At 36.9% G+C, this 20,818-nt stretch overlaps 1 protein-coding gene across 1 annotated transcript in view; it reads right to left on the reverse strand.

The window, feature by feature from the left end:
- SPATS2 (spermatogenesis associated serine rich 2) overlaps positions 1-20,818 on the reverse strand; it is a 69,218-nt gene that overhangs the window by 14,765 nt on the left and 33,635 nt on the right. Inside the window, exons 2-7 of the mRNA XM_055394514.2 lie at positions 20,371-20,450; positions 17,502-17,610; positions 15,565-15,614; positions 8,375-8,636; positions 6,696-6,875; positions 4,059-4,194 (exon numbers count right to left, since the gene is read on the reverse strand). Coding sequence (XP_055250489.1) covers positions 4,059-4,194; positions 6,696-6,875; positions 8,375-8,636; positions 15,565-15,614; positions 17,502-17,610; positions 20,371-20,450 — 817 coding nt within the window. The remainder of the gene's footprint in view (positions 1-4,058; positions 4,195-6,695; positions 6,876-8,374; positions 8,637-15,564; positions 15,615-17,501; positions 17,611-20,370; positions 20,451-20,818) is intronic.

Below are 20,818 nucleotides of genomic sequence, written 5' to 3' on the forward strand. Positions count from 1 at the left end.
TTGAGTCTGCAACTTAAATATGATGTCATGTTAGGCAAACAGCTTAACCTAAGACTCAAATTCCTTTTAACAGTAAAGTAAAAATTAAGGCTCCCTCTTCACAGGACAGAAATCAGTATAAAGAAATCAGATAGTATGATTGAATGTGTTTGGAAAGGAACCTGTATGTTTTGTATGCTACTTAGTTATTTTCTCAGATGGTTAAAGAGTTAGAATTCTTTTAAATTTATTTATTTTTAATTGGAGGATAATTGCTTTACAATGTTGTGTTAGTTTCTGCTGTACAACAGTGTGAATCAGCTATATGGACACATGTATCTCCTCCTTCTTGAGCCTCCCTCCCACCCACCCCCATTCCACCCCTGCAGGTCATCAAGAGCACTGAGCTGAGCTCCCTCTGCTATACAGCAGCTTCCTTCTGACGATCTATTTTACACATGACAGTGTATATATGTCAATAGTGCTCTCTCAATTCATCCCACCCTCTCCTTCCCCTGCTGTGTCCACAGGTCCGTACTGTACATCTGCGTTTCTATTCCTGCCTGCAAATAGGTTCATCAGTACCATTTCTCTAGATTCCATATATATGTTAATATATGACATTTTTCTCTTTCTGACTTACTTTATTCTGTATAACAGGCTCTAGGTTCATCCACTTCACTACAATGGACTCAAAACTCATTAGAATTTTAAGTCAAAGACTATCAAGAACCATGGAGGCCAAATACTAGTAGAAATAAGATGCTAATGTACTAAACATGCAAAAACTGAAGAATAATTTAAAACTAAGGAGTGCTAGGTAACACATTATAACAGTAGCCTATTCCTTTATTTCCAAGGTTTTTAGACATTTTTGAAAGTGGTTTTGTTCATAAAATGATTTTCTGAATTTTCAGCATCTCTATAGATGAACTTTAAATTTAAGGATCTAAAAGCATTTGTTAAGACTGCTGCTGCTGCTGCTGCTGCTGTCACTTCAGTCGTGTCCGACTCTGTGCGACCCCATAGATGAAGCCCACCAGGCTCCCCTGTCCCTGGGATTCTCCAGGCAAGAACACTGGAGTGGGTTGCCATTTCCTTCTCCAATGTGTGAAAGTGAAAAGTGAAAGTGAAGTCGCTCAGTCGTGTCCGAACTTTAGCGACCCCACGGACTGCAGCCCACCAGGCTCCTCCATCCATGGGATTTTCTAGGCTAGTGATAGTTTAATATAAGAAGAAAAGAGAAGCTCAAATAAAAGGAAGTAACTTTTCTAAGGTGAATGAAGAATCAGCCAGGAAAAATTTCAGTCTTACGCACAGGCTTATATTGACTTCATGTGTTGCAGAATCTCAAATTTCTTACCACTTTTCTCCTTTTAATAAGTACCTTTTGACTTTCAATAAAACAGAAACTTTATTTAACAGGCAGGCTGAGTGTGTATCCTTTGCCCTGGCACATACTATGACAACCGTTCAAAATAGTTTACACACTCTAGCTTCACGTTCCACTTCATATCCTGCTCCCTAACAGACTTAAACTTTAAGTCAACTAGGAGCTCCAACAATGTGTCAGACAGATTTTATTAATCAACAAGAAAAGTAAACCTGGGTCTAGTGATAATCATTACTGGATCACCAATAAGGACAGATTTGACGTTTTACATCCTGGAAAGCCGCTGCTTTTACCTCCTCACAGGTAAATGTCAGCTTTCATTTGGCCCCTGTATGAAAGCACTTATCCATATAATTCCCCTAGTGCCCGGTCAGGTGTAATGTAATCTTACTGTTGCAAATTTGTTAGAACCCTTTTCTTTTCTTTTATACTATAACCAACACAAAAAATGGCTTCCTAAGTGACATTAACTCCAAGCTCTGGTTCAGTGCCAAAGGGAGTTAGCTCACCTGCCAATTATATCTTGAAGTAGCAACTACAAGGGGCATGGAAATAAGCCAGTTTAAAAACCCAATCAGCCAGAAAGAAGGCTTTACACCAGCAGGAAAGTGCAGGTAATCTCTTTCCTCAAGTTAAATTGACCTGGTTGCTACACCTGCTAATCAATCCTAAATACACAGTTTCTAGGCAGGAAACCACTTCATTTGTCATTTATTAAAGGAGGCTCCCCGTGGCTGGGTTCCAAGTCAACAAGGACTCAAGTCTCCCTCCCGGAACTGTATTTCCTGGTTCAGGCTGGTTCTGAATAGAATCAGATCCTGTGGCTAAAGTAATCAGTAAACTAAACAATCATGGAGGCTTGTCAAGGCAAAGATGTGATGCTCTACTTTTAGTTCTTTATTAAGCCAATAATATCTGATGTGATAATAATCCAGGGTAAAGGGCACAGGGCTTTCTCCCAGAGGGTCAGAAAGAGGAGAAATCAGTTACCTAGAAAAACTTCCAGGGGAAGTCAGAGTTTACTTAATGTGAACTTGGGAGAACTGGTTGGATTTAGATAAGCACAAAGATACAAGAGAGCATTACTAGGTTGGAAAAGTAGCATCAAGGAGTGTATGTCATCCCCTTCTCCTCCTGCCTTCAATCTTTCCCAGCATCGGGTCTTTTCCAATGAGTCGGCTCTTCACATCAGGAGGCCAAGTATTGGAGCTTCAGCATCAGTCCTTCCAATGAACATTCAAGACTGATTTCCTTTAGGATTGACTGGTTGGATCTCCATGCAGTCCAAGGGACTCTCAAGAGTCCCTCTCTTCTCCAACACCACAGTTCAAAAGCACAGATTCTCTGGTGCTCAGCCTTCTTTATGGTCTAGCTCTCATATCCATACACAACTACGAGGAACATCATAGCTTTGACTATACAGATTTTTGTGGGCAAAGTAATGTCTCTGCTTTTTAATATGTTGTCTAGGTCTGTCATAGCTTTTCTTCCAAGGAGCAAGCATCTTTTAATTTCATGGCTGCAGTCACCATCTGCAGTGATTTTGGAGCCCAAGAAAATAAAGTCTGTCACTGTTTCCACTGTTACGCCATCTATTTGCCACGAAATGATGGGACCAGATGCCATGATCTTAGTTTTCTGAATGTTGACCTTTAAGCCAACTTTTTCACTCTCCACTTTCATTTTCATCAAGAGGCTCTTTAGTTCCTTTTCACTTTCTGCCATAAGGGTGGTATCATTTGCATAGCTGAGGTTATTGATATTTCTCCCAGCAATCTTGATTCCAGTTTGTGCTTCATCCAGTCTGGCATTTTGTATGATGTACTCTGCATATAAGTTAAATAAGCAGGGTGACACTATACAGCCTTGACGTACTCCTTTCCCAATTTGGAACCAGTCCATTGTTCTATGCCTGGTTCTAACTGTTGCTTCTTGACCTGCATACAAGTTTCTCAGGAGGCAGGTGAGAGGCAGGCAGGTGAGATTCCCATCTGTTTAAGAAGTTTCCACAGTTTGTTGTGATCCACACAATCAAAGGCTTTAGCCTAGTCAATGAAGCAGATGTTTTTCTGGAATTCTCTTGGATTTTCTATGATCCAGTGGATGTTGGCAATTTGATCTCTGGTTCCTCTGCCTTTTCTAAATCCAGCTTGAACACCTGGAAGTTCTCAGTTCATGTACTGTTGAAGCCTGGTTTGGAGAATTTTGAGCATTACTTTGCTAGCATGTGAAATGAGTGCAATTGTGCCATAGTTTGAACATTCTTTGGCATTGCCTTTCTTTGGGATTGGAATGAAAATTGACCTTTTCCAGTCCTGTGGCCACTCCTGAGTTTTCCAAATTTGCTGGCATATTGATTTGTTCAAAAACACCATGCCATGGGTTACAGGTTCCTGGTTTAAAAGACAGACCCTAATGTAAAGGAGCATGACCTACTCTATAATTATTTGTCCCTTTCCAAACAATATTAACCTTAGGTCCGTTCCTAAAGCATGCGTTTCTTCTACCACTCATTCTCACACCGTGACCACAAACAGAATGAAGCAGAAAGTAAAATATAGCATAGGATTTTTAAGTCTTCCTCCACTGTGTAGAGTAGTTAAGAGTTAGGAATTAAAGAACTTGGTGAATGGCTAACCATCTTTATCATTTTCGTGCTACTGATACAAAATGCAACTTAACTTACCAGCTCTGCAATTCGGCAAAAGCTTGTTTCATTTTCTTAATAGAAGCATCCATCTCTTCTTTAACTACAACTCGATATCGTGCAAGAGACACTGTGCAGCGCTGGAGGTCTTTCACAGATTTTTCAATATTAGAGCCTTGGAAAGAACCCCAATAAAAAAAAGAACATAGGTAACTTGAAAATTGGATCTGAATACCTAAGCATGTAACGTAACTAACATCTTATAACTAAGAATGCTTCCTAAATGGCCACCCTCAACAAAAAAATGAATTTTTCATAGATATTTTTTTTAAGTATCCTGGCCAAGATGGAGTAATAGGAATTGGATTTACCTTCCTGTCTTAAAAAACTTCACACATACACAAAATATATGAAACAATGGTTTTCATACAATGAACAATATGCAGTACTTCTTACCACCCTCCATATGAACACAGAAACAAAAGAAGTGAGGCCTAAGATTGCCCCCACTTGCTGCCATAACAGAGTTTCCAGGCTGCAATGCAAGGAGGAGAGATCCTAAGTTGAGTCTGCAAGTCTCCTTGAATTGAGGGGACAGAGGTGAGAGTTCAAAGAGGCCAAGATGGCTAGAATTCTCAGGGCAGAACAGTGAAGAGGAGAAACCTACACAGCAATGAAAAAACTGTACAAAGATCCACAGAGGATTCTGAGTGCATGCGTGTGTAGAACCACCCAAAACAGGGAAAAGAACCGGTGGAAAGGAGCAGGTGGAATAATCCTAAGAGCTCACCCAGACCAGGAATAGTCTCTGTTCAGACCAGCATAGTGGGGCACCAGGTGGAACACTTAGAGGAGTACTGCCTCAGTAACTAGCTTGAGACTAAAGGCGGCTCTATTTCTACTAACAAAGTTTAAGTAAGCAAGCAGACTGTTTCCAAATAACAGTTCCAGAATAAATCACAAGAATATTTAAAGAAATATACAAGTATCTAGTAATCAACAAAGTAAATTTCACAATGTCTGGCATCCAATAAAAAAATTACTAGAGGCAGAAAAATATGACTGATCTACAACGAAAGGAAAAATCAGTTAAGAGAAACAGGTGCAGAAATGACAAAGATGTAGAATAAAGTTGGTAAGGACATCAAAACAGCTAATATCATCAAATATCATATGTTCAAGAAGGTGGAGAATTAGTATAATCTGTTTAGGAGAGATATGGAAGATATTTAAAAAGATTCCAACAGAACCTCTGGAGATGGAAAAAAAAATCAGAGATGAAAAATACACTGAATTGGATTAACAGCATATTAAAAACTTAGAGAAAAAAGATTAATAAATTTGAAGGCAGCAATTTTAGAAATTATCCGTAATGAAATTAAACACAGAGAGAAAAAGACTAAAAAAAAAAGAATCCAAAATGAAAAACTCTTTGAGTAGGTACCAAATTTTCAAAACTCCCTACATAACAGGATTTAGTAGAATACAATTCACCATGTATATATTACAAAACTGATAAAGTTCTCTTTTGATAGTACAGTTTGAATCATTATAAGTGGGTAAGTCAACACTGTAGATAAAGATGAAGCATATTTACCTACCCAACATATTTTAACCAGTTTCTGAGGATTCCATTATAACCTTTTTATATTCACCAATGTCAAAGTTATTGTAACTCATAGTTAGAATAACTGATCTAACAAATTTATAAAGTGCCAAGACATAGATTTTCAGTCTTTAATTTCAATCCTTCCTCATCTCAACCTGATTTCTTTTAAAATCTACCTTAGTTAGAATAACTGATCTAACAAATTTATAAAGTGCCAAGACACAGATTTTCAGTCTCTAATTTCAATCCTTCCTCATCTCAACCTGATTTCTTTTAAAATCTACCTAAAAGCTTTCAAGCACTGTTTCTTTATTTTTGCTTGACTAAATATTCTCAGACTTGCCTTCCGGGACAAGTTGAGGGCTCTGTTAGACGAAAACGGAGAGCCTCAATAATTACATTTGGCTCACGCAGTATAAATAATTCAATACAGAGCTACAGGTTACAAGTGTCTTTTACATTTCTGTTTCATTTGTTCAGGTAAGTGGACTGCCATCCTTAAATGGACGATAGAAGGGCTATTATCTCTATCTAATTATTGGCTGATTATTTAAATAACTATTATAGTTAAAAAAAACAGCAAATGGCTACAATCAATCGATGCTAAGTATTTACTTAAGAGAAAATGACCTTGTTTAAAGCTACAGTCTGATAGGTATTAGTAAAAGCATGAAGTTGAGAAGAGAAATTAAAATATTTCTTCAAAATATAATTTCAGAGATGGCAAAGCTTTTTACTGTTTTATCAACTACGAGTTAAAAATGAAGGAAATAGCACAGACATGTTGCAGTAAAACAAATAAAATGAAGGTTAATATTAGCAAAAACGCCATGCTAGCCACACTATTCTTGTCTCAAGACTGTATGGCATTACACTACTATCAGACTCCAACTGTGTACACAAAACTGGGGGAAGGCTGGATAGTCATGGATAGTCAGTGACTGGAAATGTATTACCTGCTGCACCTTCTGAAACCTTATCTATGAGAACAAAGAGATAATTTGCCTTCTTTAGCAGAAAACACAGATTCTTGTTGGTTTTTTCTCAAAGGAAGATCTTTGATTTACCAAGCTTTTTGTTGGTGGAAGAGAGGGGAATGTCTTCCATGCCTAGATTTGAAAGCTGAGGTCCTACAGTAGTTCTTGAGAGAGACTTGGCAGCATTCCTATTCTGTTGAGAATTCTGAGCAGAGTGCATAGTCAAAGATCTGGACTCAAAATCAGAGACACCATTCTCCAGCATGGATCCTGTCAAATAAAGAGGCCAGTATTTTAGAGTAGAGTTTAGGGGTAAGTCAAGGAGTCTTTAAGTACACACGAAGTAAAAAGGTAAAAATGCACCAAAACAATGCCTCTTAAAAGGTTGTGAATAGAATCAACTGACAAAACAGGACAAAGAGCAGAGTCAGTGAGGCTGTGAGTATCATTTGGCTTAGCCCAAGGAGGCACACTAATTGAAGAGGAGGATTCTTTGTTAACCCATTTCCAGACAGGCTAGCTCATTCCCTGTGCCTTGTTAACTTCCTTGCAGTTCTGGGCACAAGGCAGTGAACAGTCATTATCACCACCTTCTGACAAGCTTCTGTTAAGTTATACTGAGGAAAAGATTTCTACACTGTCCCAGGGAAAGAAAGAAGAATTTTAAAAGCTTTAGGAAATGGAAATGGCAAAGAGTTAGAAAATAAAGGCAAGCTAGTTCAGAAAAAAACAGAATCCATTGATTATCTTTGGTTTGTTTGAGGTGCTATGCTTTTTTCTGTCTTTATGTGTGTGTGTGTGTGTGTGTGCTCGAACTAATCAATAAATAAAAACATCTGAAATATACAGCATAATTTAAAAAATGGCATTACATTTATAAAGCCAGCAGCAATAGAGCAAGGGGAACTGGATTAACAAACACGTAATTAAAAAGCCTATTTAAAAAAATATATTCCCAATATCTTTCCAGTACTCATCAAAATGGTTAATGAAAAATGTATAAGCTATCTGAATTTACAACAAATACTAATCTTAATTCTTTATTAAAAAACAAATGGGAGACTATAAAAGCCAACAGTCTACTTCTAATGAAAGCCATGGGATTACAGTTACGCTTATATATTCCTTACTGTATTGAGTCTTGGAATAATAACATCAATATCAACTCATGATCATCATTTCCTTTAATAAATGTGCAGTTAAAAAACATCTAAGGTCACCTTCCGTAATCTCTAAGTATTACAGAACTATTAAGTTAGAAGATTTCCACAAGGCTGATTTAGACTAAAATTAAAATATGAAACAAAGGAATAAGAATTATATTTTTCTAGGCCTTTGATCGGAGAAGGCAATGGCAAGCCACACCAGTACTATTGCCTAGAAAATCCCATGGATGGAGGAGCCTGGTTGGCTGTAGTCTGTGGGGTCGCTAAGGGTCGGACACGACTGAGCGACTTCACTTTCACTTTTCACTTTCACACATTGGAGAAGGAAATGGCAACCCACTCCAGTGTTCTTGCCTGGAGAATCCCAGGGACGGGGGAGCCTGGTGGGCTTCCATCTATGGGGTCACACAGAGTTGGACACGACTGAAGTGACTTAGCAGCAGCAGCAGCAGGCCTTTGATAATTACCAAATGTGACTCTTTCACATAAGAAGTAACAAAATTAAAAAACTAACTAGATTTAATTTATTGATAGCTTTCTCAGCCAAGAAGCCCCTGTATTTTTCAGTAGAATGGAACTTTCCAAGGACCTGTTAATACTCACCTGTTCTATCCAGCATTTCTGATGCGGCAGACTCAGGATCCTCCAGTTCTCTGGCTTCTATTGAAAGTGTCTCCATACCTTCACTGAGTGAGTCCACAGACTCAGTATCATTGATGGCACCATTGACATGATAACCATTAATACCACCTTTCTCTGAGGAGGGCGCAGATTGTTCCTCTTGAATGGAAATCGATTTATTGGAATCTGGAATACTGTTACTTGGTTCTGCTGCAGGTTTTGGCTTGCTTTTCTTCTTTTTGTTCTAATGGTTATTAAAGATTTGAAAAAAAGAAAAGAAAAAGAAGACCCTGACAATCCAGAGAGGTAACGCCAGCCACCCAAAGGCAACCAATGTTACCAATTTCTCATTTGCTCTTCAAGAAACTGAATACCTTTTTGTATATGTTGAACCACTGACTAAACTCAAACACATAAAAATAAAACAGCAAAGCATGACAAAACCCTCTATAAGAAAAATTGAAAGATAAACTACAAAATGTGAGAAAAATATATGTAATATATACAAAGAAATAACTAGAGAGAGCTCTCAAACAAACAAAATAATAATCCAATAGAAAAACTGGTGTAGCTATAAACATGGAATGAAGTGAAACTTCAGTTTAATAAAGATAAATTAAATCTGCATTGCAGAGGATTTTGCATCAGAAATCTGTCTCCTCACCTAGACAACAATTACACTGGCAGAATCTGTCTAACTATTTTGGAACTCTGGAGTCTACTGAAGGCTTATAATTTCCAGGAGAAGACTTGGATGATAAACTGCGGTTAATTTCAATTTCAGTTCTGAGCACAGTAGCAGATACTCACCCCCCACCCCAGTTAGGGAACAGGCAGCCGTGCACCTGTTCTTGGAGCAGCTGGCACATAGCTTGCTGCAGTCAGGGTAGGCAAAAAGAACCCTGTCCTCCAAATAGCTGGGAGCTGTGTCGTGGTCATTGACTGCTGCCTTTCACTACAAAGGTATAGACAGAGGCAGGCAGCCACTGATGCTGCACCTCCTCCCACTGTTGCAAGCCCCTCCTCCTCTGGCTGAAGTTTAATTCCTTTAGGGGAATTAAAGTGGTGGTGTCCTTCTTCCCCACTTCATTTTTCTTTATTCCCTTTCGGGAGACAGACATTGAAGACTAGGACATTCAAAAACAACAGTATATACAGAAAAAAATTGAAAGTAATCAAGCATGCCCAGGGAAAAGCATAGACAAGATCTGAGAAGACCTTAAATTTACACCTTAGGCTGACCCTTGGTTCAAAGACAGCTTCCAACAATTTTAAAATATAGTAATAACAAAAAACAGCAAACCTGAAGAAGGAGGGAGAATCTGGTTTCCAGAGTTATCAAATTATTAGATTCAAATGTCTAGCTTTCAACAAAAAAATCACAAAGAACACAAAAAAATAAGAAAGTATGGCCAATACAAAGGAAAAGAATAAATCAATAGGAACTTTCCCTGAGAAAGACTTGTTGGGAGATACATTAAAGACTATTTTTTTCATCCAAAGATTAATTTTAATTATGTAAACATAGATTCTTAATATGTTTCCATAAGTAGGATTTGTTTTACTCAAATGCCTTTTTGGGCTTCCCTGGTGGTTCAGCGGTAAAGAATCCATCTGCCAACATAGGAGAAATGATCTCTGGTCCGGGAAGATCCCACATGCTGTGGAGCAACTAAGCCTGTGCACCCCAACTACTGAGTCTGTGCTCTAGAGCCTGGGAGCCGCCAACTACTGAGCCTACATGCTGCAACTACTGAAGCCGATGTGCCTAGAGCCCATGTTTAACGAGAGAAGCCACTGCAATGAGAAGCCTGCACAATGCAACCATCCCCTGCTAGTTGCAGAGTACAAAAGAGCACAAAGCAGAGTAGTCCCTGCTTTCTGCAACCAGAGAAAAGCTCATGCAGCAACAAAGATTCAGTACAACCAAACCCCACCCCACCAAAAATGACAACAAAAAAGCTGCCTTAAAGATATTCAAAGAACTAAAGGAAAATGTGGGGAAGGTCAAGCAAACAAAGTATGAACAAAATGGAAATATTAATTAAGAGACAGAAAAAAAAACTAAATCTAAAAAAGAAATCAAAAATGAAATTCTGGAGCTGAAAAGTACAGTAACTTCAGTTCAGTTCAGTTCAGTCGCTCAGTCGTGTCTGGCTCTATGCGACCCCATGAACCAATTTTTAAAAAAATCACTGAAGGGATTCAAAGGGAGATCTGAGAAGTCAGAAGAAAGAACCAGTGGGTTTGAAGATAGCACAACTGAAATTACTGATTTTGAGGAAGAGAAAAAAGACTGAAGAAAAGTGAAGAGCCTAAGGGACCTGTGAGGCTCCATCAAGCAAACCAACATATGTGTTGTATAAACTGGAGGAGAGGAGGGAAACAGAAGAAAGAATGTATGAAGAAATAATGGCTGAAAACTTTCCAAATTTGACAAAAGACATGACTATAAACATCCAAGAAGCTTAACAACCTCCAAGAGACAATGAAACAGATTGGAATCAAACTTCCAAAAGATAAAGAAAGAATCTAGAAAGCAGCAAGAGAGAAGTTACTTATCACACACAAGAGATCATCAACGAGATTAGCAGATTTCTCATTAGAAACATAGGAGGCCAGAAGGCAGTAGGCAGATATATTCGAAGTGCTAAAAGGAAAAAAAAAAAACAACAGCCCCATCAACAAAACTATCTTTCAAAACTGAGGGATAAATTAAGACATTCCTAGATAAACAAAGAGGAGAGAGTTTATGACTACCAGGCCTGCCCCACCAGAAGTGCTCAAGGGAGGCCTGTAACATGAAGTGAAAGAACACTAGATGGTAATCTGAAGGCATACAGAGAAATAAAGAACTCGACAGAGGTAAAATACATGCACAATTACAAAAGCTAGTATTATTATAACAATGGTTTGTAACTGTACTTTTTGTTTTCTACATGATTTAGAAGACTAATGCAACAAAACCAAAAGCTGGTTCTTCATAAAAACAAAGTTGACAAATCTTTAGCTAGATGGACTAAGAAAAAAGTGAGAAGACTCAAATTATTAAAATAAGAAATGAAAGTGGGTACATTACTATTGATTATAAGAGAATATTATGAACAATCACACACCAACAAATTCTATAACCTAAATGAAATTGTTCAAATTCCTAGAAACACAAAACCTTCCAATACTGTCATGAAGAAATAGAAAATCTAACTAGTTAGGAGACTGAATCACGAATCAAAAATCTCCTGACAAAGAAAAGCCCTGGCTTCACTAGAATTCTACCAAACATTTACTCTTGCCAAACTTTTTAAAAAAAAAAAAAAAAGCTGAAGAGAAGGGAACAATCACTCTATGAGGTCAGAATCACCCTGATACTTAGACAAAGACACTAGATGAAAACTACAAAGCAACATCCCTTATGAACACTGATGCAAAAATTCTCAACAGTACCAAACCAAATTTAGCAACGTATTAAAATAATTATATACCATGACCAAATCGGATTTATTCCCTGAATGCAAGAATGGTTCAACTTAAGAAAGTTGATCAATGTAATATACCATATTAACAGAAAGAAGGGGAAAAAAGCCACATGATCACCTTAATTGATGCAGAAAAAACATGTGGCAAAATTCAAATATCCTTTCATGATAAAAACACTAAAAAAAACCCTAGGACTAGAAGGAAACCCACTTCAACATAATAAAAGACATATATGAAAATCCACAGGGAACAATGGTCAAAGAGGAGAGCCTTTCCTCAAAGATGAGGAACAAGGCAAGGATGCCCACTTTTGCCCTTTCTATTCAACACAGCACGGAAAGTCGTAGCCAGTGCAATTAAGAAAGAAAAAGCAACAAAAGGCATCCAAGCAGAAAAGGAAAAAGTAAAATATGTTTGCAAAAGATATAATCTTAAACATAGAAAACTGTAAAGATTACACACACACACAGAACAATTCAGCAAAGCATCAGGATACAGTCAACACACAAAAATCAGTTGAACTTCTATACCTGAACAATCTGAATAGTAAATTATAAAATAATTCAATTTATAATAGCATAACTAAATAGAAACACATTATATATTTATGAATTAGAAGATTTAATATTAAAATGTCAATACTATCCAAAGTGATCTACAGATTCAACGGAATCCATATCAAAATCCCAACGATAGTTTTTGCAGAAACAGAAAAATCCGTCTTAAAATTCATATGCACCCTCAAGGGACCAAAACAATCTTGATTGTCATACTAAATGAAATAAGTCAGACAGAGAAGGACAAATATCATATGATATCGCTTATATGTGTAATCTTAAAAAAAAGGACACAAACTAATTTATTTACAAAAGAAAAATAGACTCACAGCCATAGAAAACAAGTTTATGGTCACCAAAAGGGAATGGGGTTGGGAGGGGAGGGATAAATTGTATGTTTGGGGCTAAAATATACACACTATTATATATGAAAAGATAACCAACAAAGACCTACTGTTGGGGACTATATCATATCTTCTAATAACCTACAATGGGCTTCCCCTGTGGCTCAGCTGGTACAATGGAAAAGAATCTAAAAAAATTTATGTATGTGTGTGTGTGTGTGTGTGTGTATGTAACTGAATCAGTTTGCTGTACCCCTGAAATTAACACAACTCTGTAAATCAACATTTCAATATAAAATTTAAAGAAAAAGGGGAACAAAACAGGGAGACTCATACAACTTAATTTCAAAACTTACTACAAAGCTACACTAATCAAAACAGTGTAGTACTAGTGTTAAGACAGATGGGTAAGGGACTTGCCTGGTGGCCCAGTGGTAGGATTCTGCCTCCACTGTGGAGTGCAGGGGTTTAATCCGTGGTCAGGGAACTAAGATCACACAAGCTATGCAGAGTGGCCAAAAAACTTATAAAAGACAAACATAGAGACGATGAAATAGAATAAAGAGCCCAGAAGTGAACTCTCACATATATGGCTTAAGTGATTTTTTCCAAAACTACTCAATAAGGAAAGGACAGTCTTTTCAACAAATAATGCTGGAAAAACTGGAATCTCCACATATAAAAGAATAAAGTGGGACTTTAACCTGAAACATCACACAAAAATTAACTCAAAATGGATCAAACCTAAATGTAAGACCTAAATCAACAAAACTTAGAAGAAAATGATATAGGACAAAAGCTTCACGATACTGGATTTGGTAAGGATTTCTAAGAGATGACACCAGAGGCACAGTAAACAAAGAAAAGCACAGACAAACCGGACTTCATGAGAAAGAAGACAATCCACAGAATGTGAGAAACGATCTGCAATCACGTATCTGGTAAGGGATTTTTCCTCGCCACAATTCTCACTTCTCCTTTTCTTAATTACTTTCTCCCATGTGAACTGGCTAAGCTTTCGTGTCACTGTCCTATGCATGTAATACCTATCTCCAGTAATCGTTCATGATTATATCCTACTGAACTAATCCCAACAGTTAACTGGTATTTGGGATTGCCAAACTGAAGCCAGTTTTCCCTCTCCAAATTTTGAGAAATTTATGTATCTCCAACACATACTTCCCCAGCTTTATGCACATATTACATTACTAATAACTTATTATCTTTGGCCAATAAATTAATAAATCAGAATACGCACAGTTACTTAGGTTTGGTGAAAGCAATGCGAAGAAGTTAAGCAAATATTTGAAGCTATAGGTATGGAGAGCTTCAGGGAATCTGTGGTAGTATTAAGTTCTTAGAAAAAGTTCTCAAGGGTCATTGGAGCCAAGCCTGTTTTCTTTTTTTTCCCAAGTCTGGTTTAATTAAGACTTAGCAGAACTCCTAATGAAATGATTTAGAGTCATCAAGAAAGCATTCCAGAGCTCCAGCACTAACCTAATATAGACCCCAAAGAGATTTCATAGAGATACTTGATTCAAATTCACACCTCAAGCACTTCCTAAAGGAACTAGATTTAGAATAAAGAGCTATGGGAAGCATGCTGAGGTTTGCTAGTATCCTTTGGGGAAAGCATTTTTGGTTTCAAGTGGATAAGGAGAACTGATATGTTAGATATTGTATTAAACACTTGAGGAGACATTACTTTGCCACCAAAGATCCTTCTAGTCAAAGCTATGGTTTTTTTCAGTAGTCATGTATGGATGTGAGAGTTGGACTATAAAGAAAGCTGAGTGCTGAAGAATTGATGCTTTTGAACTGTGGTATTGGAGAAGACTCTTGAGAGTCCCTTGGACTGCAAGGAGATCCAACCAGTCCATCCTAAAGGAAACCAGTCCTGAATATTCATTGGAAGGACTAATGCTGAAACTGAAACTCCAATATTTGGCCACCCAATGCAAAGAACTGACTCATTTGAAAAGACCCTGATGCTGGCAAAGATTGAAGGCGGGAGGAGAAGGGGACAACAGAGGATGAGACAGTTGGATGGCATAACCGACTCAACAGACATGAGTTTGAGTAATCTCCAGGAGTTGGCGATGGACAGGGAAGCCTGGCGTGCTGCAACCCATGGGGTTGCAAAGAGCTGGACATGACTGAACGACTGAACTGAACTGAAATACTTGCAGTTGTCAATATTATTTTCCTATTTTAGAGACGAGCAAACTAAGGCTCACTAGGGTTAAACAATATTCCCAGGAAATAAAACCAGTAAGTAGTAGAATATGATATAAATCTAGTTTTGACTGATTCCACAGTTCAAGCGCCTTCTATTATCTTCTAATATCTCCCTGAACTAGACCATCAGACCCCTCTGCATAGCTAACAGTAGCAAAGCCTCTCTTTAGGCATTAAGCTAAAAATGATTAATATCGGAGATTATAACACAAGTAGTCTGACTTAAAAATCTGAACTATTTTAACTGATGTATGATATGAATGATGTTGAAAACCATTAGAATGGATCACTTTCTCTTAGAGGAGCTCTGCTGTCCTTGACATGGTCTCGTTTCATCCCTGCCTAATCTTAATGCACTCTCTGCTTCCTGCCTGAATCACATGGAGGATACTGTGGTACTCTATGTACACAGCAGCGTTACAATGTCCTGGAAGAAAACTTCTCTTAGCCAGGTAAACTGAAGGTGCATATGTAAATCTTTCAATATTTCTGCAGAGCTTAATTTTTTTATAATACAAATACTGATATCACACTTTTAAATTTAATTCATTTTTACCTTTTTCTTGCCTGTTACTGTCCATTCTTTGAGTACTTCACTGGCACTACCTGTAAGAGAAACCAATCACAGATTTTTTTTCTCCCACCACAGGCATGCTCAAGCAGGAATTAGTGTCCCTGAATTTTGTAACTGCTGGAAAGTCTCCCTCTCCCAATAGGATGGTTTGGGTATCTAAGCTAATGTAATGAGATAATCATATCATGCTTACCTTGTAGACTACCTGCCCTTTTAGACCCCCCTTCTCCATTTAATTTCTTCAGTAAGTTCTTCCAGGAAGAGACTAATGTAGCCTGACCATTTTGAAGCTTTTTTTAATCTATGTAGCTTTGACCAAGTACAAAGACGACTGGTTTCAGCCCAAGTATGGTGTCCCCTCTCCTCCAGAAGATTACATACCACCTGGTCACATTGTTTCAGAGAGAACTGTCTACTACCCTAAACCCAGATACTAACATTATAAAAAAAAAATATGATGATAAAGAAAAAGCGTACAGTATTTGGACCTGTTTATTCTATACTGACAAATTCAGAAAAGTAGAAAGAGGGAGATCTATTTTGATATCACTGTCACTGTTCAATGAAAGAGACAACTTCAGACAGTTTTTTCCAAACAAGTTATGTGGAAAGAATTTTGTAAAATGCTCTTCAACTCTATAAAATCAGAAGGTTTGACTAAGCATACCATTTTTTGTATGGTAGATAAGGAAACTCAAACCCATATATTTAAATCACTTGTCAGAGCTTGAAAAAGAATACTGAGTCCCTAAATCTGCCATCTGTGGCTGAGCCACTAGACCACTGCTCTGTCATTGCTTCTTATTTTTTTTTTTGTAATTAATTTATTTTTTATTGGAGGCAAATTATTTTACAGTATTATATTGGTTGGTTTTGCCATACATTGACATGAATTCGCCCCGGGTTTACATAAGTTCCCCCTCCTGAACCCCCCTCCCACCTCCCTCCTCCCTCCATCCTCCCTCTGGGTCATCCCCGCATGCCAGCCTCGAGCATCCTATAACATGCATTGACCCTGAACTAGTGATTCGTTTCACATATGACAACATACGTGTTTCAATGCCATTCTCCCAAATCATCCCACCCTCACCCTCTCCCATAGAGTCCCAAAGACTGTTCTATACATCTGTGTCTCTTTTGATGTCTCGTATACAGGGTTATCATTTGCATCTTTCTAAATTCCATATATATGCGTTAGTATACTGTATTGGTGTTTTTCTTTCTGGCTTACTTCACTCTGTATAATAGGCTCCAGTTTCATCCACCTCATTAGAACTGATTCAAATGCATTCTTTATAATGGCTGAGTAATACTCCATTGTGTATATGTACCACAGCTTTCTTATCCATTCGTCTGCAGATGGACATCTAGGTTGCTTCCATGTCCTGGCTATTATAAACAGTGCTGCAATGAACATTGGAGTACATGTGTCTCTTTCAATTCTGGTTTCCTCGGTGTGTATGCCCAGGAGTGCGATTGCTGGATCATATGGCAGTTCTATTTCCAGTTTTTTGAGGAATCTCCACACTGTTCTCCATAGTGGCTGTACTAGTTTGCATTCCCACCAACAGTGTAAGAGGGTTCCTTTCTCTCCACATCCAATAATTCTTATTCAACCCAACTCCAATCAAGTCCCTTATATCACTGGCTACCTAATTTCTTCTTAACTGTTATTAGAAAACACTCTGAATAAAATGATGGAGTCTTCTCTGCTTGTCTCTTATTCCAGGTATCATATAGCTTATGAATGAATTACCTCTAGGGCTGAAATACGGAGCTTTAAAAGATAACTTTAAAAACCACACAGGACCCGCTATATCATCTATAAAATACCAGACTGCTGAATAAATGTTATAGAAATCTGAAGCAACTTCTAGTTGAACAAATATGAACTTATAAAAATATTGAGCTAGGGTTACCTTCCATGAATGCTTGTACTGTTTTGTCCACACAATTATCAAAGTGCTGCAAAACCAGGATAATTTCATTGTTACTCTTATTGGGAACTATTGCACGCACTGCATTTATCTGAAAAAGAAGATAAGGTCATTTAATTCTAATATCAGTAGATCAGTTGGAAACTGAGGTCTATTACAGAGAATAACAACAGTAAGGGTACCATTTCATCTTTAACAAGGTGTATCACATCACTTTAGTATCAGTGAGAGTGCATACAACCATCTCACTGGGATGATTAATATGAATGATGCCAGCACATAAAAAATTAACTCTAAAACTTAGGAAAAGCAGAACATTTGCAGAAACAGAGGATTTGTGCCAGATGTTATTTCAGGGTGGTGTAATTCAGGTATCAGGTATTAATTTAGCATCAACATTTCCTCATTTTTAGCATACTATAGAGAAAGGAGCAAAGTTTAACGAACCACCAGAATAGACCACCAATAATAACTTAGATTTTTGTACAGCATTTTTCAAACATTTATTTCATATCATTTAATTGTATAATAATGCTATAAATATCATTTAAATTATTATAAACTATTTCAGGTGTATAAAAAATAATGAACACTCACTATGATAGCCAGTTTAATAAAATAAAATACATGCAACTGAAGTGCCCATGAAGCTTTTTATAAACCCCTTTTCCCTCCTCTCCACAGAGATTTATACCTTGAATTTGGTATTATTTCGATATTTGTTTTTGTACTTTTACAATGTATGTCTGTATCCAAGGGTAAGACACATTATTGTTTGCATTACATATCACATCATACATATCTATTTTTAATTTGGTTTTTCAAGTTGGTAAATGCATCTCATTATTATTTATCAGTAATTTATTTTAACTGCTAAATAGCATTTCCATTGTGTGAATATAGACAATTTAATCATTTTTCTGTTGATAGACATTTACATTCTTCCAGTGTTTGGCTACTATGAAAAATGCCATAGTAAATATTCCTACACTTATGCTTATTTACTGAATGCTTATGACAATGCTTAGCAAATTGTTAAAAAAAAGAAAAAAAGTCTTCAGTGAACAGTGAGAGGATATCTCTATTGTATATATAATCACTAGTAGAATTTCTGAACAGTCCAGTTCAGTTGCTCAGTCGTGTCCAGCTCTTTGTGACCCAATGGACTATAGCATGTCAGGCCTCCCTGTCCATCACCAACTCCTGGAGTTTACTCAGACTTAAGTCCATTGAGTCAGTGATGCCATCCAACCATCTCATCCTCTTGTCATCCCCTTCTCCTCCCGCCTTCAATCTTTCCCAGCATCAGGGTCTTTTCAAATGAGTCAGTTCTTCTCATCGGGTGGCCAAAGTATTGGAGTTTCAGCTTCAGCATCAGTCCTTCCAATGAATATTCATAAAATAATTATAGAATATAATATTACTACTAATGAAAAAAGTTGAATTCATTTTCACTACATTCCTCTGAACATTTACAGTAAGAATATTCAGTGGGAAGATTTGTTCTAGTTTACCTTTCCCTGAAGATGAAACATTTTCAGGATCTCATATAAGATCTCAGTTCAAATTTCTAACCTAGGACAAGCTTTGTGCTAAATCTGGGGCCTGTGTGGGAAAAACCCATTTAGTACTGAGACTGGCAAAACATATCAGAGTTACCTAGCTCAGATTTACCATTCAGCTTTTTAGTTTCTTCTATATTTTTGGCCCCTAGGGATTTCCCTTCTTGTGTTCAGCTATGCTTTTTTTCTTTTTTGGCTGCGCCATGTAGCCTGCAGGATTCTTAGTTCCCAGACCAGGGATTAAATCTGGACCCTTAGCAATGAAAATGGAGTCCTAACCACTGGACCACCGGGGAATTCCTTAGGTATGCATTTAAAATGATGTATATCATTTTCATTCTGTACTTGTAAGCATTTTACATTAGAAATGTTTTCAGGATATCTAGTCTGCCATATTGCTTGAAAAGGAAGCCCTTTTACAGATGAAGAGAAGTAAAGTATCTTGTTCAAATTATTAGCAGAATCTGTATTAGGACCTAAGTCTTTTTTAGTACACTTGCTTTCATGTCATTCTATAAGTTTTTTTCTTTCAGGCTTAATTGAACAATGATAAAGTATAAAACTATACAAGTGGGACAGTATATAATCTATAATTCAAAGAGCATGAATTCATAATATACATTTTTGAGATGAGCAAAAAATTACCATGATCACTAGAAAATGGGCTTTAGGCAAAACTTACAGATTCAATGATAAAGGTAAAATTCTCATAACTGAAAATGCAACATTGTTTATATTATTGAACCGATATATATCTATGACTCCAGAATCAACAATTTACTTTTTAAAAGAGATGGAGAACACATGTAAAGCTTTTGTTTTATGTTTTTTCTCAATATAGCTCATAAAGGGTTATATTACTAAAGGCAACCTGGTTCCCTTCCAAAGATACGTTACTTAGACAATTTCTCTTCTTGCTCTAAAGTCTCCTGGTCTTAAAAATCCTCTTCAAGTGAATAGGACAATCCTACTCAAGACTATTCCTTAAAGAATGTTAGCAAATTAGATACACACTCAGCCATATACATACTGTTGTATTAATTAATATTAAGATGTCCAAGAGAATTTAGAATAAATACATGTATATGGATACATATAAAGAAAATTGTTCATACTTAACAGGCTGATTCCTCAAAACCTTCATGGTAGTTACTCTCTGATATACAGTGGCATTCATACAGTTTTGTTCTTAATTTTCACTTTCTTAATGAGTTTGTTGCCAATGATTTTATTAGTACCTAAATTTTAACAAGACATTCAAGTTCCCTATCCACAGTAATTAGACATACCTTTTCTTTCATGTTTTCAAAAGCTCCTCCTTGGGCCAGTACAGTATTGGACTGCAAATCAAAAATGAATCCTGATGAATCTGAAAGAATGAGAAGGAAAAAATATATTCAACAGGGTCCAAAACTAACGTAACAGCCTACAAAAGTAAGGGCCAATACTAGCTGCTTTTCTCCCATAAACAGCTAATAACTAAACAGAACTTAGTTGTTATTTTGCAAATTCTATTATATAACTGATAACTACCTTTGCATTCAAACTGTGAAATTAAATTTGATTTTAGTAGAAATTGTCACAGCTTGAGAAAAAAATTGAAATCAATTATATTAGACTGTACAGTAATCCTTGATATCTCTAACTATCCTAATATAAAAGGTCCTCTAAAATTACTGTAAGTAAATAGCTCCTCAAGGTAAAATTTAACACTAACAAATCTGAATATGTGAAAAT

Source organism: Moschus berezovskii, chromosome 6, assembly GCF_049115385.1.
Source record: "Moschus berezovskii isolate FMDL1 chromosome 6, NW_MosBer_1.0, whole genome shotgun sequence".
NCBI lineage: Eukaryota > Metazoa > Chordata > Mammalia > Artiodactyla > Moschidae > Moschus > Moschus berezovskii.